The 25,105-nt window shown below is 51.1% G+C and overlaps 1 protein-coding gene across 1 annotated transcript; it reads left to right on the forward strand.

Moving 5' to 3' along the window:
* Positions 1-593: 593 nt before the first annotated feature.
* Positions 594-24,527, forward strand: GTPBP1 (GTP binding protein 1). The gene is made up of 12 exons (XM_080662506.1): positions 594-813; positions 3,969-4,080; positions 10,162-10,342; positions 10,878-11,226; positions 15,310-15,433; positions 16,543-16,657; positions 18,280-18,424; positions 18,553-18,735; positions 19,477-19,612; positions 20,179-20,357; positions 20,941-21,141; positions 22,010-24,527. The coding sequence occupies exons 1-12, from the start codon at positions 622-624 to the stop codon at positions 22,100-22,102; spliced, it is 2,010 nt and encodes a 669-aa protein (XP_080518632.1). The 5' UTR covers positions 594-621; the 3' UTR covers positions 22,103-24,527.
* Positions 24,528-25,105: the final 578 nt, after the last annotated feature.

Consider the following 25,105-nt stretch of genomic DNA (forward strand, 5'->3'; position numbering starts at 1 on the left):
CGGACCTGGGTCTTCCAGGGACTGCCCTGAGTCACTAAGTAGAGTGGGACGCGCCTTGTGCAGTTTACTATCTCCGTGGGCGGTGGCCCAAGCGCGGGACCTATCCCATGACCGGATTGGGCCTTGCCCCTGTCCATCATCCGAAGGCTCTGGCGCCGACTGTTTTGCCGTAGGATTTGGAAGTTGAGCACCGCCTCTGGAAACGAGGAGAGTGAAGATAGGTGAAGGTAAACGTTGTGTGTATGTTTCGCCTTATTGGATGGCTACTGTGTCAGTCATACTCTCCGCTGCTCCCGTTGGCTGGAAGGCTCCGGGCTGGTAGCGTGGACACAGTGCTGCCCCGCCCAAGTTGAGATCCGGGCGCGTGACGTCTCAGATATTTGTTGTTGGGGTTTGGGCCTCATTAATTATTCACTAGGTACTTGAAAGGGCTGCAGCGATTGGTGGCTAAGAAGCCTGGTCGATTGTTTCTTAGCTAGAGATAGGTGTCGCCCTCTACGCGACCGAAAAAGTTGCGCATAAATTATTCCGATGAGGTGTGGGGCGGGGCTACGCATAGATTAGTCAAATGAGCAGGGGAGGGACGGGAGGCCGGGTACGAATTAGCCTAAGTTATTAAAGATGGCGGCGGAGCGGAGTCGCTCCCCGATGGAGTCGCCGGTCCCGGCCTCTATGTTCGCCCCCGAGCCCAGCTCCCCGGGGGCGGCCAGGGCCGCGGCGGCTGCCGCCCGCCTCCACGACGGCTTCGACTCGGACTGCAGCGAGGACGGCGAGGCGCTCAATGGCGAGCCGGAGCTGGACCTCACCAACAAGGTAGGCCCGGGCGCCGGCATCGGCGCTAAATGGGACCAGGTGCCCAGGGGACCCGGAGGTGGGCCGAGCCGTTTCCCGGGCGACTGCGGGGGCGGGAGCGGGAGGGGCCGAGCCCGCCCACCTGCCGTTGCGAACAGTGCCGGGGGTTCCCGGGCGATGGGTGGCCCCGTGCGGCCCCCCACCGCCGTCCATCTCCCAGCGGCTCGGACCCGGCCTCCCGCCGTCCGGCTCCTGGGGAGATCACAACCCCTCGGCTCCGCCACGTGGAACTTGGGTGCCCGACACCGGCAGCGCCCCGCGCGGTGCCACCTCCTCCGATACCGAGAGGGGCCCTCTGGACTGTCCATGGCAGCCGAGGGTCGGCGGTGGCTTGGGCAGGGGGAGTGGAGGCGCGGGAGGATCAGGTCGTCCGAAGCGAAGCGGGGAGGCGTCTCTTCCTGGTGTCGGGAAAGGAAACAGAAAGTAGTCGCTCAGTCGGGGAGAAGGATGTCTGAGCTATGTCTACTTTGCAAATCCACCCAAAACAAAATTGAAAGATGGACCTGACCTATAATCTCGCCATCCTGGGAGTGGAACCACAACTTGTATGAATGCAATAATGAAGGACGTTTCAAATCGTGTCCTCTGAGCTCTTGAGAAGGTGGGCAGGAGTTAAGGTCTGACCTTCTGCTTGGCATTGTGGGGGGGTGAAAATTAAGTATAAGATGTGACTGTGTTTTGAAGGTGCTAAAGGGAAAGAATGCTAACTTGGGAGCCAGACAGGGTTGGGTTCTGGTAAAAAAAAAAAAAAAAAAAAAAAGAAAGAAAGAAAGAAAGAAACAGGTCCGAGGTGGGGTCACTTGCTCCCTTGACAGTAAAACAAGACTTAATTGCAGTTTCAGCCCCTCCTAGGTGTGGAATATTGGACTGTAATTTCCTCCTGGACACTAGACAGGTAATCTGCATAAGAGCCCCCTGCCACCCTTGCCCACCAACATGGGTCAACTGGCCTGAAACAATCTTTTCTTTTGCTAATAACTTTATATATACATATAATTTTATGTGCCCTAGGCATGAATAGCTCTGGCCACCAACACAGGCATCCAGCTACGATGAACTAACGTTGTCCCTGACTGATAGAAGAGCAACACCCACCAATCGTGCGTCTCCTTGCCCATTGCCAGGGGCTGCTAATAACTTTCTTATCTGGCCCAGTTTCCTGTAAGAACCTTCCACTTCGCACTGCTCAGAGCAGGTCTCTTATTTACTAGGTGGGATGCTGCACAATTCATGAATCACTCACAAAGCCAATTAGATCTTTAAGTTTATTTGGTTGAACTTTGTTTTTTAACAGATTCTTTTCCTGCCTTGCCACTTACAAAGGCTCTGTGACCTTGGGAAAGTTTCGCTTCTCAGTTCTTCAGCTACATGATTTTTTACATACAGATGGTTGTAAAAATGAGAGATGCATGTAAGCCACCTAGTATGGTGCCTAATACATAACTATTCAGTAAATGAAGTGAACTGAGGAACTGATCATTCCCTATGCAGTTTAATAGCAGCGGATGGAAGATAGAACACCAATACCCCCTCCTACCTGTTGCTGGAAAATTGCAGTAGAGATGTTTGTGACCTTACACAGTCTTCGGTGGCAAAATTGCATGAAACTTGGCCCATACTGGAGAAAACTTGTCCCTGCCACCTAAGCAACCAAATTTCAATTGCTCTTTCTTTAGTGGCAGCTGAGCTTTTAGAAGCCAGTGGTCTTATCTGGTACCTCTAATGCCATAGTGAGGATGGCCACGCTGGGAGAGAGGGAAGGTCTGGGGATATGTGTGAGGCAATGTGACATGATGCAAAAGACCCAGGCAGCACTCAGGTTACAAGTACAAGGTCTGATGAGTCAACTGGAGAGTTGTAAGAGATGTGCTTGACTCAAGCAGACCAGCTGGATGTCAATTCATGGTCAAGTTGCTGAAGAAACCTGAAAACAACAGTGGGAAATTGCAGGGCAGTATTGCAAAGAGAGTAATACCTTCATTTCCTGACCAACTTTAATGTTCCAGAATAGCGAAGTGGTTCTTCATCACATAGCTGGGGAAGTCCACCTCAGTATCTTAAAGTTGAGGAACTGTATGTATATAAATATTGGTGATATTGAGAAGAAAAATGACCATGTAGAGAGAGAAAAGGAATGGGTTGATAGATTGAGTCTTGAGGAAAAGATCAGAAGCTGTAAGTTCTGCACTTGCTATAATTATATGTGAAGATCTAAGGCTTTGAAAGTTTCCAAAGTGAGAAATAATTAGTGGCTAGTTTCATCCAAGAAGGTTTTTTTTTTTTTTTTGGAATGATTGTGAAGAAAACTGTACTTACCACTTACTGAGCTTTGGACTAGATGCTTACATGTTACCTTATTTGGTCTTTACAGTGGCGTGGCCTAAAGGTGCAGGTGGTATTATCTACATTTTGTAGATTGAAAAAAATGAGACTGAGAGAGATTAAGCTCTTTGTCCAAGGTCACACAAGAATGGTTAGAGAATGGCTATTGTTAAATGACCTCCCCAAATAAGTGGTTGATACTTTAATGTTATTGTCACAGATTTGTAAAATGATAGTGCTAATGCCCATCTTAGTGGTAATGGTGTTTTGTTGATGAAGATGAGTCTTGCAGCAGTTTTTACTACCAATCCCTAAAGAAAAAAAAAAAAAAATCAAGATAGCCAAGGCAAAATGGACCAGAATTCTTTTGTTATTATGGCAACCATTCATTGGTCTAGGGTGGAGGGCATGGCAGTATAGGAGAGCTTTGTCCTATGAGTTGCAAGCTGTGGATAGAAGACTTTGGCATGTGGGTATGAAGCATTGCTCATCAATTTCTACCCACAATGTCAGATTCTCAGTCATCGTTGGTCCTTCCCCTCCTGTTAAGCAGCTGGAGGCAGGCTGCTCACACCCTCTTTTCTGTGGGTGTGTTTCAGACAGTCATTTTAGTACATTATAAAACTCAACTCATAGAAGGCCTTAGGCTCAAAGGCTATTTAAGGAGTGGCAGAGGGGGCACGAGGGGGCTTTGTAGCTATTTTAGATTAGGGTGCTGTGGGGTTCAGGCAGGGCCTTTGGCTGTGGTGCTCTTTTAGTAAGTGTGGTCCTAAGGCTGTTGGTTTCTTTTCTAGCTGGTTCTAGTGAGCCCTACATCAGAGCAGTATGACAGCCTACTTCGGCAGATGTGGGAGAGGATGGACGAGGGATGCGGAGAGACCATATATGTCATTGGGCAGGGATCAGGTGAGCATAGTTTTCCTTTCACTTTATTTTTTAAAAATTATTTAGAGCACATTTCCCATCTTTTACCCATTTTCTTGATCAGTGTCTGCAGAACTGTTTGGAGGATATAAAAGTATCATGTGATAATGTTAATTCCCACCTTTTTGGTCATAATATGCTTGACTTGAAAGATTCCCTTTCCAAGCGGTTTTACAGATGCTTCTACCTCCATTTGCATAAAGGGGAATGAAGCACAAAGCAAGGGAACTCCTGTCCCAGGTGAAGAGCAAGCCACAGGCCTAGAATTCAGCCTTCCCTGGGCAGCTCTAGTCTCCCCTCCAGCCACTGTACAGATCCCATTGCTGCTTATTGTCTGCTTAGCAGAGAACTTACGTGATCCTTCTTGATACCAGCAAGAAGGAGACACCGGAATTCTTCTCTTCAGCAAGGCCGTCTTGCCCCACACCGCACTGACCACTCAGTCTTGCACACTGACCACGCAGTATGGATAGTTGTGCTAACAGAAGCCCTCTCTTCTCCCTGTGAGATCCCATCAGACAGGTAGACTTGGTAGCATTCTGGAAGGAACTGGTTATTATACTCCAGCCTGCTTATTCCATCGTAATGGGGCTGTTGTAGCGGAAGGCAGCTTCCATAACAGAATCCCACATTATGTCTTGGGTATTCCCCCCTAGTCATTCCTCCTTTATCCTTTCAATACAAGGCCTACTTACTTCATCTTCATTATGACACTGTGCTGAAATGACAGCTGGGCTTGTTAATGATTATGAATTTAGCCTGTACCAGAACTTCTCTGTCATCTTTGCAGGAAGCCTCAGTAGGGCTTGGTGTATCGTTAAAGGAACAGCTCTCTTTGTGAATGTAGGCTTTGTAAAGGCAGATAATAATTCTTTTGTTGACTGAGTTTAAGATGGAGAAGATCTCAATATCATTCTTTATTTGGCAAATACCTATTAAGTATCTTCTAAGGGCTTGATACTGTTGCAAAGTAGTTTTGGATACTAAAATCTGGTCTCTGTCCCAAGGAGGAAAGATAGCATATATACAAATAACCTCAGTAGAGAACAGTATTTGGAAATGCTCAAAAGTGACACAAAGAAGAAGGGCTTGATATCCAATTACTGCTGTGCCTTCCTTTGAAATGTTTTTCTTATCTATCCTTCCCTTTCCATCTTTGCTGCCACCGCTTGGTTTTGGTCTTATCACCCTTTGCATGTCAAGAAAGGGAGGGGGTTGGTTAGCATTGTCAAGTGCTAGAGAGACAGCAAGGAGAGTTGGGTTCAGAAAAAGCCACTCGTTTGGTGACTAGGGGATCATTGCTACCCTTTTGAAACCTTTGTGTCAGGTACACACTAGCCCTGCTGTGATAGGATGAACCATCAGAGACCACTTCATGCTTGTAGAACTGAAGAAACCACATCTAGATCAATTTTGACAAGTGGTGGGACTGTTCTTTGAAGACCCAGATTCCTAAAACACCCTCCTCTGCCCCCAATTCTTTAATGTGGACTTTTAGTGAATTTTCCCATACCCTGGCAGCTGACAACTGATTAACCCGTTCACATCTACACACCCAGGCATTATCTTTGCATCTGTCAACTGGGTGTTATTAGATTCTCAGTGACTCCTTCCTGCTGGAATTATTTAGAGCTCATAACTAGTTAAACAAGCTGAACATCAAACAGAGGACTAAACCAGATGCAAGGCCCAGGGGTCCTTCAGCACCTGCTTCCTGTGTGTGCCTGGCGCCTCACCTCTGTTTATCACATCCTTTGCCTGTAAAATGAGGATAATGACATCCTTCCCCACCCTCCCGCTGAGAAATTTTGTATGAATAAATTAGGCATTAAACATTCTAAGCAGTATAGAGGAATGTGCTCTTTAAGTATACATTCCTACTTTAAGATTGCTCTTATAAAAGGGGGCAATCTGGCCCAGTAGTTAGTTCAGGGTCTGGAGCCTGGCAGGTCTGAATTTGCCTACTGGCTCTAACTTATCTTAAAAAGGGGAGAGCAGTAGTGTCATGGTGAAGGTTAACAGTTGGCACATAGTAAGCATTATATAAATGTTAGCTACTATTAATAGTTGCAGTAATAATTTTTTAAGGGTTCCAGGTCTTAGTTGATTTACCATGAGATTGCTTTCAAAAAGAATCTCGTTAATTATTTTTAAAAATATATATTTTATTGATTTTTACAGAGAGGAAGGGAGAGGGATAGAGAGTTAGAAACATCAATGAGAGAGAAACATCCATCAGCTGCCTCCTGCACACCTCCTACTGGGGATTGAGCATTCAACCAAAGTACATGCCCTTGACTGGAATCGAACCCGGGACCCTTTAGTCTGCAGGCCGACGCTCTATCCATAGAGCCAAACCAGTTAGGGCAGAATCTTATTAATTTGTCAGATATTAAGTTATAACTTTCTAAGAGCCAGGTACTGTATTAAAAGTTCAGGGAACAGAGGAAGAGTATTAAGTCTTTGTGGAGAGTCAGGAAAAGCTTCAAAGAGGCTTTGACCCTTGAATTGGTTTTAAAGGATGAGTAGGAGTTTTCTGGGTAAAGGAAGGCAGAGTGAGTGAGCAGAGGAAGCCACAGGCACAGAGGCACAGAGGCAGTGGCCAGTGTGTAGTATGTGGTGGGCCAGTGGTGATCCAGTAAAGTAGGAGCGTAGCGTGTGAGGTTGGGAGTGCCAGGTAGGGGGGTCCTTGAATGCCATACCAAAGAGTTTAGGCTTTTATCCTATAAGTTCGGAGAACCTTTGCATCACGTTGAGCAGGAGAGTGCATATAGAAAAGGTAAGTCAGGTGGCAGGACTGAAGTCTCATTGAGGGTCCGGTGTGGGTGAACAGTGGCCTTTAGTAATTGGACCGCTGCGGCTTTTCTCCTTGGCCTTTGTCTCCACTTCTACCGAGTGAGGACTGCAGTGATGCTGGAGAAGGGAATATGATGGGGCATTTTACCATCTGGGAGCTCTGATGGACAAGGTGGTATTTGCCTCCAGGTGTGGAACAGGACTTGAAAACATTGCTTTTTGTTGTGTCAGAATCAAGAAACGGTGGCTAGAATTTGGGGATCTGGCAAGAATGGCACGATTAGCAGGCCTTGTCCAAGGAACACTTCCAGCAAGTTCTTCTCTGACCCAGATGTCCAGAGCTCGGTGGCCATGCATTTAGAAACTCCTCAGCCCAACTGCTCCTTCTTTGTTCATTTGGTTTGCATTTTACAAACTCTGAGAACTTTATATAGGAAAGGCACCCCACATGGGGGATCCAGGGAATGTTTGAGTTTGACTTCTTTCCTGAAGATGCTTATGTATAGTGAGGGAAGACGTGCATCCAAAACACTGTTCCACAAGATGTAGTGTGTGGGAAATGCCATCAGTGAGCAAAATAGGTAGGAGATGTGCTCGTGCGTTTTGTAGGATAGGAAATACATAAGCAAAGGTGTGGAGCTGGAGAAGTGCAGGGAACATGGGGAGGGGTGGTGACTGGGTCACTTGCACGGGGACAGAACTGAGGGGGGGTGTGGAATCAGTGGGGAGGCCTTTAAGGAATTGAAACGGAACCTGCTGGGCCTGGGAAGCCATTCCCAGGCTTTGACTAGGACGTGACAACATTAGAGCTTCTTTGTCTAGGAGCATGGACTTGTGTCTACGCAGGATGGGTTGGCGGAACAGAGACTGGATTTGCTAAGACCAGTTAGGGGTCTGTTGTGGTGACTGAGGTAGAATCAGGGCCTGAATCAGACTTGTGGCGTTGGGTTGGCCAAAAGAATAGAGCAGGGACAAAGAAAGAAGGGCCGGTATAAAGCGAGAATCTGCGGGACTGGAGTGGAGCATTCAGCTTGGGTGACTGGGAGGATGGTGCTGTCTTCAGAAATAGGGAAGGCAAGAGGAGGAACTGGTCTGGCAGTAAGAGGAACCCTTGCTAGAGGAAAAGGCTCTAGGTTTGGAATCTGAAGACCTAAGCTCACACAACCCTTTGGCACTCTGCCAGCTGAGTCCTCTCTGGGTTCGGTTTACCCCGCTGTTGGAAGAGGAATGCCCTCATAGCGTTGCAGTGAGGACTGAAGTGGTTTATTTATTTATTTATTTATTTTTAAATATATTTTATTGATTTTTTTACAGAGAGGAAGGGAGAGGGATAGAGAGTCAGAAACATCGTGAGAGAGAAGCATCGATCAGCTGCCTCCTGCACACTCCCCACTGGGTATGTGCCCACAACCAGGGTACATGCCCTTGACCGGAATCAAACCTGGGACCCTTGAGTCCGCAGGCCGACGCTCTATCCACTGAGCCAAACCGGTTAGGGCTGAAGTGGTTTATTAATGGTGTTAGTTTTTGTGCTGTTGTATAAAGGGAGGGGCTTGGATTGTTGAGATTAGACATCAGGCTTCCAGGAGTCATCCAGACAATTGGGAATTCATTCTAGAGTCCTGGGAAGATATGAAAGGGTTTATTTATTTTTATTTTTTGTAGGTTTTTAAATGACAGTTGAAGCCATAGTATGAGATAGTCAAGGGGAATGCTCAGAGGCTAGAGAAGAGGGCCACTGACTGACTACTGGAAGAGCCTGGCATTTAAGGACAGGAGCGGGAAGAGCCACAGAGTAGACAGAGAAAGGAACCAGAGAGCAGGAGGGGAATCAGGAGACTTCATGCGATTGGCAAGCAGGGTGGAGGGAGGCGGGCAGTGTCAAATACTGTTGTGGTTGAGAAAGGGCCATCGGATGAGGGGTTAGAAAGCCACTGATGACTTGAAAACTAGTTTTTCTAGAGTTAAAAGATTCAGGGTAGGATGGTGATAGTCAGCAAGTCTCAATTACTCTTTTGAGATGCTCCGTGATAAAAGGAGGAACAGAGGAGATGGTCGCTCAGGAGATCGGCAGGGGAAGTGAGGATGGGTTTCCTTTTCCTAATTTAGGAATGACTGAGCTTGTCCATATGGGGAGAGGTAGGAGGAAGAGGAAGAAAAGGTGCGAGAAGGTGCTTCAAGGCGTTTGGGAGGCAGTAAAAGAGATTAGGCCCATGCTGGCGGATTAGACAGAGGCTGGAGGAGAAGCTGAAGGAGTGATTGTGGCAATTATGGCATCAAGTGGAAAGCACTGATGGGAGTTGTCATAAATAGACTCTCAATAAATGATTGGTTAATTGGTTCCTCCCTTCCTCATCCTGAGCTCAGACTCATTTTTCCATCTACTTGCTGGATATTTCACTGGAGCTACCTCTGTCAAAATTCTGTTTCTGAAGTCATTCTTACATGCTCCCCCCATTTTCCTTTGTCTCCTGCCCTCATTATTGCTTGCCAGGATTATGAGAATGACTTCCTCACTGGGCTCCCCCTTTCCGGTCTCTCACTTGTCGGTGTACACTTTTTACCGCTGCCCAAGAGATCTTTCCAACCCGCAGCGATCGGGTCATGTTACTCCCCTGCCTAACCCCCCAAGGCTTCCCATTGCCCGGTGCGTAATGTGTTTTGCTGCTAATGTCTGTCTGCTCAACCGCTTCCACCTCTTCCGTGGTCTCCTGCCACTTGACATCCTGCTCCCCAGCACACCGAGCTGCTACCAGCCCCTGAATGTGCTGTGACCTGCAGTGCTCCATGCTTAGCCTCTCTGCCTAGGACACCGTTCCTCCTTTCTCTGCAAGCCCATTTTTCACACGTGGAGACCCAGCAGCCTGCAAAGCTGCCCTCCACTTCCCCAGGCAGTGCTAGTTCTCAAACTTTACATTCTCTTTGTACAGTTCTATAGTATAATATTCAAGTTGTATTGCCATTAATTAATTTCCTGTCTCTCCCACTGGGCTGTGAGCTCGCTAAGGGCACCTGTATTCCCAGGACTCAGCATGAGGCTTGGCATAAAACCCAGGAAGAGTCTCAGTGATTACTGTTGAATGAATTAATGAGTGTCCTGCTTAATGGGGAGGCCTGTGGCACTATTATTTATTAACTCTGCGTGTGCCCAAGTTTTTTAAAAGTGTCAGCTAGAGAGAGCCATGTTCTTGGTGCCTGGGGTGGGGCCTTGTTAGGGCTAGACTGTCTGGCTTGTTGGAACACTGATGTCTGGGCTCTTGTCACCAGATGGGACTGAGTACGGGCTGAGTGAAGCGGACATGGAGGCCTCCTACGCCACAGTGAAAAGCATGGCAGAACAGATAGAGGCTGACGTCATCCTCCTGCGGGAGCGTCAAGAAGCTGGGGGCCGTGTGCGTGATTACCTGGTCCGGAAGCGAGTAGGAGACAATGACTTCCTGGAGGTCAGGTGAGGAGGCCTCAGAAGTCCCTGCAGCATGAGTCGTGATTGAGCCTGTGACACCTAGCGTGTCAGCGTCACCCCTTCCCTTCTGAGTCGTGGAAAGAGTGTCCAGAGACACCATAGCACCTTTCTCTATTTCTGCACTTCCCCATCCCTAATATTTCCACTTGGGAAGGGTGGGAGAGAGGCCAGCCATTCGTTCTGTGGGCTGCATTTTCTTATCGGCCTGTGAGTCTAGAAACCGGGGTGATGGAGGAGGTATTGTGTGCCTCTCTCTGGGGCCCCTCTCCAGCCGCTTTGGGGAAGCTAGTGGGAGTTACGGGAGAAAGCCACTGTGGTGGGAGCCCAGTTCCCCCTGAATAACCCTTTCTGCTCCCTGGAGAATACCGCCAGGCACATTCCCACCGGCTTACCCAGGAGTAGGAGGAGCAGTGAGCTGGAGAGGCTCAGGAGCAAGTCTGTCCTTACAGACTCCGTTGGTGGGTTTCCCTTCACTCACCCACTAACTCTCACGTGGCTGTATGGGTTCATGTACTCGCAGGGTAGCAGTAGTGGGCAACGTGGATGCTGGCAAAAGCACGCTTCTGGGGGTCCTGACACACGGGGAGCTGGACAATGGCCGAGGCTTTGCCCGCCAGAAACTCTTCCGCCACAAACACGAGATCGAATCTGGTCGCACCAGCAGTGTGGGCAACGACATTCTGGGCTTTGACAGCGAAGGCAATGTGGTGAACAAGCCAGACAGCCACGGTGGCAGCCTGGAGTGGACAAAGATTTGTGAGAAATCCACTAAAGTGATTACCTTCATTGACCTGGCTGGCCACGAGAAATACCTGAAGACCACGGTCTTCGGCATGACGGGCCATTTGCCTGACTTCTGCATGCTCATGGTAAGTAAGTGCGGCGCTCCCGGCCAGGCTCCAGCGGGACCGTGAGGGTGCGGTTATGTGCACGGGTTTGAAATGGTTCTGAGGCTGAAGCCTGTTGGTTTGGGGCTTTGACACTGGGTAAGGATGACAAGTTTTGCCAGGGTCCTCTGAGCTCTACAGCCATCTCAAGGTGTGTAACTTGATTTCCCAGGTGAGGCTCAGATTGGATCCCCTAAGGAAGAACCAAGGTATTTGCAGACCTCTCATTTTTTGGAGAGACACAGAGGAGGGTTTCTCTACCTAGGGGGTCACTTATTACCTTTAGAAATGTTTTCTTCTGGGGTTGGGCTACTTTGAGGAGGTGGCATCAGGTGGAACCCTCAGAGAGGGGGCCCGGGGGAAGAAATGGAGGAGAGCACAAACAGCAGTCAAGAGGCGCCTGAGAGGTGGCCTCTTCTGGAGCCTGGAACGAGTGTACTTGTTGAGAGGATGCTGCGTGCCTGGCACCGTGCGGGGCCTGGAGATGCAGCAGTGAACAGGGCCGGCCTGGCTCCGGAGAGCTTACAGCCTAGAAGGAATAGATTTTTGAGCAGCTCATTTATGTAGATGAACTGAAAAGGAAAGGGAGCAGAGGCCTGTGTCGGATCACGTTGCTAAGCTTGTATTTGGGTCCCTTTGATCTTCCTGCCTGCATAGACAGAGTGGGATTCTGTGAGGCCCCCAACCTTGGTGGCAGCTTCACAGCTTTCACAGACAGAACAAGCAAGCACGTTTTCCTTCGGCAAGTCCTCAAAGCCCTTGCCCATATCCCAGTCCCTCCAGCTGCTTGCGTTAATAAGTGTAGTAAACACAGGCATCTGTTCAGAGCAAACTAGATCAAGTTGTCCCACAAACACAGGTTCTCAGGCGAAGTCTCCCCAGACTGGAGACTAAGAGAGGCGGAGCATCTGGATGAACACTCTCGTGGGCTCTCTGCCCGGGGTTCTTGGGATCTCAGTGTGATTTCATTTCCCGTATCTTTGATCATTGCAAGGGGCCATTACCAGCCTGGACTGGGCTAAGGAAACATGCTCTCTAAGAAGGGGTTTCTTTCTTTTTTTTTTTTTTTTTTAATATATTTTATTGATATTTTACAGAGAGGAAGGGAGAGGGATAGAGAGCTAGAAACATCGATGAGAGAGAAACATCGACCAGCTGCCTCCTGCACACTTCCCACTGGGGATGTGCCCGCAACCAAGGTACATGCCCTTGACTGGAATCGAACCCGGGACCCTTCAGTCCGCAGGCCGACGCTCTATCCACTGAGCCAAACCGGTTTCGGCAACTAAGAAGGGGTTTCAATGGATGGTCCTTGGCATATGGGGGTGGTATTAAGAAAGGTATAGCCCTGACTGGTTTGGCTCAGTGGCTAGAGCGTTGGCCTGTGGACTAAAGGGTCCCAGGTTCGATTCCGGTCAAGGGCATGTACCTTGGTTGCGGGCACATCCCCAGTAGGAGGTGTGCAGGAGGCAGCTGATCGATGTTTCTATCTCATCGATGTTTCTAACTCTCTATCCCTCTCCCTTCCTCTCTGTAAAAAATCAATAAAATGTATTTAAAAAAAAAAAAAAGAAAGGTATAGCCCTGGCCGGTTTGGCTCAGCGGATAGAACGTCAGCCTGTAGACTGAAGGGTCCCGGGTTCGATTCCGGTCAGGGGCACATGCCCAGGTTTCGGGTTTGATCCCCAGTGCGGGGCGTGCATGAGGCAGCCTTTCAATGGTTCTCTCATCATTGATGTTTCCATCTCTCTCTCCCTCTCTCCCTCTCTGAAATCAATAAAAATATATTTTTTTTAAAAAGAAAGCTATAGACATCAGTCAGTTTAAAATGAGCACTTTTCTAACGGAGCTACAGTGAGAAAGGCCAAGTTTTGGAAACATCTTCACCCATATGAAATGTTAAATATTATCTGACTTTTGGGCCAGATATAAATGTTAAAAATTTCTGTAGAAAATAATGAAATATTTTATTATTATTCTATGGCAATCTATTTCTAGGAGGGTAGGGGGATCATCAAAGCAATAGAGCTCTTTCTTTTCCAGGTTGGGCAGAACTAAAGCAAATCTGGGTTGATCAGGAAAGGTTGGAGGGAATGGGAAAAATTAGGAGGGAAGATGGGGGCAGTGATTGTTGTAGGTGAAAGCACAGGTATGGGACATCTGTGTCACTGGGCTCATCTGTGAACTGGCATGATCAAATCCCATGACAATTTTAATTTTATTTTGTTTTAGTAAGTACATTTATGTGATACAAAAATAAAAATGTACCAAAAGGCTTATAGTGAAAAGTCTCCCTTCCTCACTCTGTCCACTTTCCACCCAGCGGCAAGTAGTATTTCCAGTTTCTCATGTATCCAGAGATATTTGTAATCATACCAGCAAAAGTGTGTATATTCTCTTACTCCAATTTCAAACATTCAGAAAAGTTGAAAGAATAGTATAATGAATACTGTAAACTTGCCACTCAGATTCAACAATTGACATTTTGCTATACTTATTTGTACATGTGATGGATGTGTGTGTTTTTTTGTGTTTTTTTTTGCCTGAAGCATTTGAAAGTAGATTATAGACATTTCGACTCTTCGCCCCCAAGCACTTCAGCACACAGCTCCTAAAAGTAACAACTGGCTCCTACTGTTACTGCAACCAAGAAGGTGAACGAGGGCTCCCTAAATCATCCAGTATCTAGTCCAGAAGTATTTATATTCCTCAGATGTTTCCCAAATGTCGTACATCGGCTTTTTTCAACAGTAACCCATTCACCATTTTTTTAAATGGTAGTGTGCTATATACATCTTGCTTTTTTCCCCTTAAAAACTTCTTAGAGATTATCCCACATCAGTAGATAAGTTTCCTCTTTTTTTTTTTTTTTAATATATTTTATTGATTTTTTTACAGAGAGGAAGGGAAAGGGATAGAGAGTTAGAAACATCGATCAGCTGCCTCCTGCACACTCCCCACTGGGGATGTGCCCGCAACCAAGGTACATGCCCTTGACCGGAATCGAACCTGGGACCCTTCAGTCCGCAGGCCGACGCTCTATCCACTGAGCCAAACCAGCTAGGGCAGTTTCCTCTTTTTTGGTACGGCCGGCCCACTTGTGCATGTGCCCTAATTAATTTAACCAGCCTCTGTGGTGATGTTTAAAAATCTTTATTATGGGAAAGAATAGTAACAGTAATAACAGCAGCCATTGCTTGAGCACCTAACTCATGCTAGTTGTGTGCTGGACCTCTGACATGTTATGACATTTAAACTTCAAGCGACTCTCTAAAGTGGATATTATCCCCCCAATTTATAGATGGGGGCACTGAGAGCCAGGGTTGTTAAACTGAATTCACTTTGATGACCCTACCAGGGGTGGGCAAACTTTTTGACTCGAGGGCCACAATGGGTTCTTAAACTGGACGGAGGGCCGGAACAAAAGCATGGATGGAGTGTTTGTGTGAACTAATATAAATTCAAAGTAAAGGAGCAGAGGGGAGAGCAAGAGAACCCTCCACTCTTTCGCTCCGCGGGCCGGATAGAACAGCCGGGCCACGGCTGCCCTAGACTGTTGTTTTCCCAGATTGTCTGGGTTTGTCTTTTTTTTTTTTTTTTTTTTAAATAAAGCTTTATTGTTGAAAGTATTACATATGTCCCCCTTTACCCTCCTATTGACCTCCTCCAGCCTGCCCCTGCCCCCAGGCCTTCACCACCCTATTATCTGTGTCCATGGGTTATGCGTATATGCATACAAGGTCTTTGGTTGATTATCCCCATCCCCCCACCTTCCCTCACCTTCACTCCGAGATTCCGTACTCTGTGGACTTGTCTTTTATTGTTTCCAAGTCTTCTCAGATTTTGATAGCCCACAATGTTGAATCGGGTTAAAGCAATCTGTGCCGAGCCCAGCTTTCGTCTGTAGCCGTTTAGTTCCTGGCCTGAGACTTATGCCTCTGTGTCCAATTCTGATGGCGGCCTCAGAGATGGGAGCGCTCTCCCGTCAGCAGTCATTAAGTCTCTGTGCCACCAGCAGCAACCTCTGTCTCCCTTGCCCTGACAGTTCTTTCTGTGTTGGGGCAGGTGGGCAGCAATGCTGGCATCGTGGGAATGACCAAGGAGCACCTGGGCTTGGCATTGGCACTCAATGTGCCTGTTTTTGTGGTGGTCACCAAGATTGATATGTGTCCTGCTAACATCTTGCAAGGTAAGCGAAGCCTCCAGCTAGCAGCAGTCTCTGTTTGGGGCTGCCACCCCCTAGGGCTCCTTGGTGGTCTGCTGCCAGGGCTTCAGCCCGGAGCCTTCAGCTTCCTTATCTTGTGCTCAGACCTCACCTGAGTTTCCCATCAGCCCAGAACCTTCTGCCTTCTCCCTGCTCAGCTCTTGGTCTGAGCATAGCCTAGAATTACCCTCTGCACTTTGTTCTTTCTGGTTCCAAATGAGGCCTCTAATCTGGCATCTCTTTTCAGATGGCCTCAGACAGAAGGGGTTGGGTTTTACCATGTAAGCTGGATGTATGTGGCAACATTGGGGCGGAGGGTCTGGTAATGTTGTTGTTGTTTGCTTTTTTAATGTGTTTTCATTGATTTCTTTTACAAAGAGAGGAAGGGAGAGGAATAGAGAGATAGAATCATCAATGAGAGAGAAACATCAAAGATCGGCTGTCTCCTGCACGCCCCCTACTGGGGATCGAGCCTGCAGCCCGGGCATGTGCCTTGACCGAAAATCAAACTGGTAACCTTTTGGTTTAGGGTCGAGGCTAAACCACTGAGCCACGCTGGCCAGGCTGATAATGTTTTAGCACCAAAGGCTTCAAAACAGGTGCAGGACTAGGCCTTCGTGCTTTCTCCCTCATTGCTGCAGGTGGTAGGAGAGAAACGGAGAGAGGTCCTTTGGGAGGGCCTCATAGGGACCTCTGCAGGTGTCTGAATATCCTAGAGATCCTTCTGTCAGATGCTTCTTTTCCCCAGGAAGCAGAGCATTCTGAGCAGAACATTGTCCCTATGGACGCCCCCACCACCCCGCTCACCTTCCCCCATCACTTACTTACAGGATGCGGGTCTTCTAGAGATTAAAGAAATCCAGTGGGTTTCAGGCTCGTAACCTCAGCAGACAGGCCCCATCCGTGCTCTGTTTCTACTCTAGCAAGCACGCATCACCCAAAGTTTTGGTCCTCTTTTTTGCTTCTCCAGGCATTGTGGCATTTAACATTCTCTGTCTCCTGCTTGCAGTAGTGATGAGTGGACCTATCTTGCCCTAAAAGCCTGGCCAAAGAGAAGCCTGTGTCCCCTAATTCTGTTCATTCCCCCCTTTAAGAAACCCTGAAGCTGTTACAGCGCCTGCTGAAGTCGCCAGGCTGCCGGAAGATCCCTGTGCTGGTGCAGAGCAAGGATGATGTGATCGTTACCGCCTCCAACTTCAGCTCTGAGAGGTAATAGGGTAGAGAGCACTCACTTCTGGGCGGGCACAGACGGGGTGAAGTGGACTCTCGTGGTCTCAGCACCAGGTCTCCCAGGCTGGCAGGTGCCTCAGATTCTGAGGAGCTGGCCTCGCTGAGGTTGGAATCCCAGCTGAGACCTCAGTGTCCTTGTCTGTGAAATGGGAATGATGTTCCCTTCTCCATAGGGCTCTCGTAAGGGTTGGAAGTGGCTTATGGAAAGCACTTAGCACTGTGCCTGGCTCCTGTGTAATAGAAAACTGCCATTTTTATACCTTATTCTATGTTTTTATACTGTTGTTTCTCAAAAACTCTCGAATTACAAATCATTTTAGGCCTTTACTCATTAACATATCCTGTGATTCTATAAATATATTTGGATGTCTGTTGTGTGCCAGGCTCTTCATCTCAGCATTGAGGTTTCAGAGTTGACTCGGGCACTAGCCTTGTCTTCAAGGTGGTCAGCTCCTTGGTCAGAGATACTCTTTGAACTTTGTTAACTCTGTTCCTTCTCCCAGAGTCTTGGGGCTGCTTAGAGCCATCTGCCTTCTTGCTTCGTCTGTAGTATAGGACCCTGGCATTTGGCCTGTTGCTCTGCCCTGACAGTGTCTTCAGTACCACCATTTGACCAGCAGAGGAGGTACATTTCAGCTGTCCCCATTTTATCTTATTTAAAATTTTGTGTGTGTGTGTGTTTAGAGAGAAGAGGGAGAGAGAGAAACATCGATGTGAGAGTGAAACATCGGCTGCCTCCTGCACATCCCCTACCCAGGATCGAGCCCGCAACTTGGGTATGTGCCCTGACTGGAAATCGAACCAACAACCTTTGGTGCACAGTACGATGCCCAACCAACTGAGCCACACCAGCCAGGGCAGCTGCCCCCATATTAATTCACTGAGTTTTTCTGGTGCCTGTTCTGTGCAGGCACTATTCTAGGAGCTATGGGGATATATAATTCCTGATCTCCAGGAGTTTGATTAACCCTGGATAGGAGATAAGAGGCCACTGAGATAAATGACTGCAAGTCAGACATAGTTATGTGTAAAAGAGACACAAAAAGTTCAAGAGCTGAGAGGAGTCGAGTGCCCATCTGGGAAGGGTTTCCTGGAAGAAGCAGCACTGAGGTGTGCCCTGAAGGATGAGAGGATTTGGTAGTTGGATAAGAAGGAAGCAGTTCAGGCAGGAGGATCAGAGCGGACAAATACAAGGGAGCATAAAAGAATCAAGCTTTAAAAGAAAGTAAGTCCTCTGGTCTGGCTGGAATATAGGAATTTAAGAGAAAAAAACCTGCAGAATGCTGCGAGGAGGGATGCAGGCTGTTTTCTCTGTAATGGGAAGAGGACTGAGGGTTTTAAGCAAGCATGCGTGCACTCTAGGAAGAAACCGTTGTGAGTGCCTGAAATAGGGCAGTGGTAGAGGGACAGAGAGGAGGGGACAGATTTTAGAGACAAAACTGAGTAAGAGGAGAAGGCCTTAGAGTCGGGCCAGAGGGGAAGAGCCCTGGGAGGCGGATGAAGGGCAGTGGGCCTCCCAGGAGCCCTCCTGCTGCTCCCATCCTGTCAGGCAGGCTGGCCGCCTGAGCGCCTGTCTTGCTTTTTATTCACCCTCCACGTAGGATGTGCCCAATATTCCAGATCTCCAACGTTACGGGCGAGAACCTAGATCTGCTGAAGATGTTCCTCAACCTCCTCTCCCCCCGCACCAGCTACCGGGAGGAGGAGCCGGCTGAGTTTCAGATTGATGACACCTACTCTGTGCCGGTGCGTGGCTTCTGGCCGAGCAGGGCGGGAGGCTGGGCGGGCACTTCCCACAAGGGGCGTTGGGTTGGGTGTGTGGTGGAAAGGGGCTGAGTGGGGATAGACTTACTGGGCCAGGGTCTTCTCTGCAGGGTGTGGGGACAGTGGTGTCAGGGACAACACTCAGGGGCCTGATCAAGCTGAATGACACGCTGCTGCTGGGCCCAGATCCTCTGGGTAACTTCCTGTCCATTGCTGTGAAATCGATCCATCGCAAGCGTATGCCTGTCAAGGAGGTGCGGGGGGGCCAGACAGCCTCCTTTGCGCTGAAGAAGGTGAGTGTCGATAACACTCTAACTCCCCTAAGAGTCCGTGTTTTACTAGGCTCGGGGCTGTCTCCGGTCCTCATGGCTGCTCTGCAAGCCAGGGCTTACTGACCTCACCTACAGAGGAGGAAACGGAGCTGAGCCAGCCTGAGTGACATGCCCAGGAGTGCCCAGGTGGTACGTGCTGGAGCTGGCACTTGAGCCAGGCCCGCCTGCCTCCTGAGCTTGTTTCTCCCTCCAGTGCTTGAGCAGGGTGTCCTGAGCTCAGTGGTGAGGTCAGACAGGCATCTCCCTGCTGTGTTGAGGGCCATTGGGGTCCATGCCAACTCCTCTTCCCATTCCGCCTCCTGTCCCCAGGAATGGGGTGAGTGCTAGCTCTAGGATCACCTACCTTCTCCGCCAACCAAATTAGCCAGCAACCTGAGGCTGTCTCTATCCCCCCCAACAGTCATGTCATACTTGACCTGTTCCTTCCACCCATTGCTTACCTGCCTTTTCTCTCATCACCCACTTAACTCTTACCCATCCTTGACGGCCCCGCTGAAATGCCACTTCCTGCATGACCCTGAATAGCAGTGTCTCACTGCCACAGAGCGCTAAATCCTGCCTGGAAGGCCCGTGGTCCGGTGCAGTGAGGGCAAGGCCGAATGGGCGGTCCTCATTCCCAGAAGGTCGGCTAGTCCTGGGGAGCCAGGGGCTGCAGCCCAAAAGCACATTGTGCCTGAGGTCTGGGGTTCCTCTTTCTTTCAGATTAAGCGCTCATCCATCCGGAAGGGCATGGTGATGGTTTCCCCGCGTTTGAATCCCCAAGCATCCTGGGAATTTGAGGCCGAGATCCTTGTTCTCCACCACCCCACCACGATTAGTCCACGCTACCAGGCCATGGGTAGGTGTCTAAAGGGGTTGCCAGCCCAGGAGGCCCCCCACTCTAGCTCTCTTTACAAAGTGCTCCAGTGACCTGAACCCAAAAGTTTCAACTCCATCCAAGAGGTCTCCTTCCTGCTTAGTGATGCTCCCTTTTCCGCCCACGAGCTGTAGCGTTTATTCAGTCCTGCAAACAAACCGAGTGCCGGCTGTGTGCCTGCTCGGTGCCTGCTCGGTGTCTGCTGAATGCTTCTGTGTCGGGTGTTGCCAGGTGCTGGGGACAAAGGCCAGATAGGCAAGGGCCCTGCCCTCAGGAAGCCAACAGGTTAGAGAGACACATGCAAACATAGTGCCCTGTAGTCAGGAACCAGGACCATGGGCCCAGGGGCAGGTGGGGTCTAACTGGAGGAAAAGGTAGGTGAGTTCGAGGCACGATCAGATCTCAGTACAGCCTCCGCTCACTCGGCTCCCCTAGGCCTGCCCAGGCTTAGCCTGCCGCAGCTCAAGCATATTTCATGCCTTCACTCTGCCTCCCCTGCCCCGAGGCTAACGGTGGCTCACGCCTGTCTGCCCTGGCTCCCTTGGCAGTGCACTGTGGGAGCATCAGGCAGACGGCCACCATTCTGAGCATGGACAAGGACTGTCTACGCACTGGGGACAAGGCCACGGTGCACTTCCGCTTTATCAAGACCCCCGAGTACCTGCACATAGACCAGCGGCTGGTGTTCCGGGAAGGCCGCACCAAGGCTGTGGGCACCATCACCAAGGTATGGCTGGGCAGATCGCACCTGCCCCCAGCAGACACCAGGGGTCACTGGCCCGCAAGCACAGCAGGTGCTTCTGGAGAGGCCTTGCGGGATTTCCTGACCGGCTGGGGCCTAGGCACCAGTCCCTGCCTCGGGAGAGCTGGACCAGGGCATTTCTCCCGGTGATAGCCACACTTCAGATGTTTCCGGCTGTTGGGACAGTCACTGCTGGGGACTGAAGTTAAAACCTGCCAGACTCTGGTTCCAGCGGCCGCAAGGTCCTAGGGCTGGAGATGCAGTTGATGTTCTGAGGAGTCTTAGCCCGTATGGGAGCCTGGAGTTCAGCTCACCAGGCTCTGGCAGGCAGGGCCCCGTCTGGGAGCTGGGCTGAGTGGGAGCGGCTGAGGATCCCTGGCTGCAGGAAGAACAGCCAGAGCAGGTGATAAGATGGAGCTCTGGATGGGGAGAGAACACCTGGGCCCGCCCCCCCCCAGGACCAGCCAGGCTGGGAGTGAGCAGTCCCTGAGGGGGCGGGGGAGCCGGCCGCTGAGCTGATGGCACTGCCTGCAGCTCTAGCCTCATCCTCACCCCTTGGCTCCTGCAGCTCCTCCAGACCACCAACAACTCCCCGATGAACTCCAAGCCTCAGCAGATTAAAATGCAGTCAACGAAAAAAGGCCCCCTGACCAAACGAGAAGATGGGGGTCCCCCTGGAGGGCCATCCGTAGGGGTGCCTTCTCCTGGAGACGAAGCGGGCTCTCTGGGGGCTGTGCAGTCAGCTGCGTCCAGCAGTCTCCAGCCAACGGTGAGCATGCCTCCCAGCCATCCTGGACCCCTGACCACCTCAGGCGGGTGCGTGCAGGGCGATGGGGTGTGGCTGTCACGGAGTCAGGGTGACATGTGAGAGCCCTGGCAGCCTCTGCCTGCTGCCACATCTGTGCACAGACAGGTTCCACAGTGCTTTCTGAGCATGCGCTGTTTGCCTCTGAAGGCGCCGTTTTTCAAACTTGGAGGTGTGGCCTACATAGAAGCAACTTAATTGGTCCTGATGAGCATTTGAGAGTTTCCCACATTTCCGAGTCCCCTTTCCTAGTAAGAATAGATGGTACTTATGTGTGAGGGTGACGGTGCCGTGGTCCAGAAAATCTCTGCCTTAGAGGCTCTCCTGTGCCCTCCCCCAACATGACACCTCCTGAGGGGCCGGTGGCCTTGGCCTTGGCCCTGTGTCATTGTGGCTGTCACTCAGCATCCCCTGCCATCTCTGTCCCGGGTTCTTCCCTTTCAGAGTCTTTCTCCAGCCGACCCGCCTCTGGGGAAGGAAGCTTTTGCTGCACCTGTTCTTTCTGTTCTCCCCATAGCTTCCCTCTGGCTCCGTCATTCCTTTCTCTTCCCACCCATCAGTGGTGGCAGGTGCGGTTCCTGCTTTCTTTGTGCTTCTCTGAGCTCTCATACCCTTGCCACATGACCCACCTGCCCGGCAGGCAGGCAGAGCAGGCCCTCGCTCCATCGGACGAGCAGAGCCGTGCTCAGGCGAGGCTGGGACCACACTGCCTGCCCTTCATCTGCTGCCCCTGCTCCTCTGCCCCCCTCCCTGCCCCCCTCCCTGCCCCCCTCCCTGCCCCCCTCCCCTGCTCCCAGTGGCCCGCTGCTTCTCAAGCTCCTTTCTCTTTCAGCTCAAGCCCAGCAGTGGCGGCCGGCGACGAGGGGGCCAGCGACACAAGGTGAAGAACCAGGGGGCCTGCATGACTCCTGCCAGTGGCTGCTGAATTTCTCCTTCCCACCCAAGGGATTCTCATGCTCTGGCCATGTTCCATCCGATGGGCCAGAGCAGCCACCACCCTCCCCAGGCCACAGCCGGAACCTCATCATTCCCCAGCCCTGGTTCCTGGGGCTCTAATTTATAGGCCGAGGACGACGGCAGACTTCTGGAGCACTACCATCTCCCGCCCTCTTGCCCCCCTTCTTCACTCAGTTTTTGTACATCTGGGCCCTTAGTTTTTATTCTTTTATTCTCTCTCATACGTGTGTGTGTGTGTGTGTGTGTGTGCGCGCGCGCGCGTGCAGGAGTATGGCCACTCGGGGCCCTGGCAGTCTGTCTTCTCTTCCTTTCCTCCTCCATGGCTGGCCCTGGCCTCCAGGAGCTGTCCGTTTGTGTGTGTGTCTGTGAGAACCTTTAGGGGCTGTCAGGAGCTGATGGGCCCGCCCTCCCAGTGCTGCTCTGTGCCCGGAGCCCTCCTGGAGCTGGCCTCGGGGCGGGGGCTGCAGGTATAAGTGCTGCTGCTCCGGCTCAGGAGCCTCCTCCCGGGACTTGGGGCTTTTGGCAGGGTCCACAGTGCTGGCTTCCTCTTTTCCCTCCCTCCCTTTCTCCTTAACCCCCAAACAGGATGCCAAAAGCTCTTCCATTGTAACCTGTAGATGGTGGAGGGGAGAGGCGATTGGATTGTGGGGCCCTCCCTGCCCTTAACTCCAACCCATGCCACTGACCTAAAGACAGCTGGTGGCTTTTCCTTCCCCGGCGACAATCCTGTTTGCCTGGCTGGTCAGGGCAACTCCTGCTCTGCGGTTCTGCTGAGCCTCCGGGGCTGCCTCCTGCTTGGACCTTGAATCTTACTGGGTCTTGGGGCACTGATGACATAGACGTGTCACTGGCTCAGGGTCATGCTCACTAGCACCTCCTTTTGGTGGTGTGTGGGGTGTTCCTCTGAGCCAGGCTGGGAGTGGAACCCCTCCTTCCCACCATAACTCCGCCACGTCACCCCAGCATGGCTGCTGCAGGAGCACAACAGGGAATGGCCTGAACCCCAGGTTTGGAAGCCCCGGTTGGGATAGGGGGAGGCAGGTGCAGGCCCCGCACAGAGCAGGAAGCCCTCTGGAAGAATCACTGGCCTGGAGTGGGGGTGGGGTGTCAGGCCCCAGAGGCAGCGTGGGCCCTGAACCAGCCTGGCTGAGCTGTGGACTAGAGCCCTCCGTTTAGGGTGGACTAATGGGCAGAGGTGTGTTCTTTTTCTGGTCGGGGCAGACACCCAGCTGGCTGGGTCCTTCTTCAGCCTTGCCTCCTTCTTGTCCCCAGCCCTCCTGTCCTGCTCCCAGACTGCTGGTCCCTTCGCTCCCCTCTCCCAGCTGATTCTAGTTACCACTGGCCCATGGCCACCGACTGACCAGACCAGCACACAACATGAAAGCTTGTCCACGTTGACAGGTGGAGGAGCTGCCACTGAGAACACTGGTGCTCTGCCTGCTCCAGCCCCGGTCTTAGAGAACAGGGCAGGGATGGGGGAGCCCAGCTTCCGGGAGGCAGGCGTGGCCTCACCACCCACGCTCTCCCACCGGCTCTGACACGGGACAAGTTCAGCCTTCTCTGAACTTCAGTTGCCTCCTCCACGGCAAGAGATGAATGCCTCCGGGTGGTCAGAATTGATTGAGGGTGTATGTGAGGCCTCATGCGCCCAGCACGCTGCTTATATCCAGGCTGGTCCCCAAGCCCATAGCAGAGCTGGGGGACAGGCTTGAGAGATGTAGCAGCGACATGTCTCGTGTGGCTGGGGCTGTGCCGGGTGTCTGCTTGCTTCATCGTCTGAGGGAGGTGGTGTTAGTGCCATTGTTCTAGTTGGGGACACTGAAGCTCAGAGGAGCGGTGTCACCAGCAGGCGGGATGTTCCCACCCTGGCCCTTGGCCCAGCCATTCCTGCTCAGCTGCGTCCTTCGGTCCCCGCCTGTTCCTTTGTCTCCCGGCTGTTTCCCTCTTGCTTTTTGGCTCCTTCTGCTTTCGGGGCTGCTGCCCACGGAATCCTTCGTAATCAGAGGGCTCCAGTGTTGAGCGGCCCTGCTCTGTCCCCACGGCGGGTGCTGTGGAACTGATTCTTCCCTGGGCGTGGCCATGGTAGACCTCCGAGCAGGTGGTGCCCCGTTTTGTTTGAACTCTTCGGCCCCTGTGAGCATAACCACTGGATGTTTGGAAGCTGTGGCCGCCACCTGGCCTCTGTCCTCAGATGCTCAGGAGGCTGGTTTGGATCTGTGTGGCCAGCAGGCCACAGCTGCTAGCAGGGGCAGACCGAGTGCAGCGTTTCACTGTCCTCCACAGGGACTACACGAGTTCCCTGTGGGTCTCAGCCTACCAACTCTCCATTTGGAACAAAACACCAGCCCTTTTGTAGTTGATGAAGAATAAAGTTGTTAATCTGGTCATCTCGAGTGGCAAATCCTGACCCTTCTGTATGTGCGGTAGGGTTGGTGGCATCTTAATTCCGTCCCATCACTGTCCCGCTGTTGGCCTCCGGCACAGCATGGGGCAGCAGGACTGTGACATGGGCGGGGAGTGCACGTTTGTTGGGGCTAAGGGACGTACCACAGGGAAGATGGTGAGTTGTGCCGTGAGGGGCCAGTAGGATTTGAACGTGTGCAGACAAGCAGAGGGTATGTGCCTGGTCCGAGGGCGAGAGCAGAAGCCCCACGCCCTGTGACTGTGTGGTAAGTTCCAGGCACTCATTGACTGCTACTGCTCAGGGATGTCTCCTCTTGAAAAACGGTGCTAGTTGCAGAGCAGGTGTTGAGCGGAACGGGGAGAGAAGCGAGCAGTCGGTGGGGGACGAGCCTTGTGTAGGACTAGCTCTTTCCTGGGATGGAAGCTGAGGGGTTCTGAACTGGCCCAGAATCTCAGGGCTGGATTTGCACTCCTCCAGGCACCCTCTGTGGCACTTACCCCCAAACCCCTCCCTACTGACCTGTTCCTGCCTTTATTTTCTCAGCCGTGATGGGGACTGGCCCTGGGC

Source organism: Plecotus auritus, assembly GCF_963455305.1.
Source record: "Plecotus auritus genome assembly, chromosome: 3".
Classification (NCBI taxonomy): domain Eukaryota; kingdom Metazoa; phylum Chordata; class Mammalia; order Chiroptera; family Vespertilionidae; genus Plecotus; species Plecotus auritus.

Coding starts and splice junctions, on each gene's coding strand:
- GTPBP1 (XM_080662506.1), top strand. CDS start 622: ATGGCGGCGGAGCGGAGTCGCTCCCCGATGGAGTCGCCGGTCCCGGCC. Junction 814..3,968: donor AGCTGGACCTCACCAACAAG/GTAGGCCCGGGC, acceptor TTTCTTTTCTAG/CTGGTTCTAGTGAGCCCTAC. Junction 11,227..15,309: donor CTGACTTCTGCATGCTCATG/GTAAGTAAGTGC, acceptor GTGTTGGGGCAG/GTGGGCAGCAATGCTGGCAT.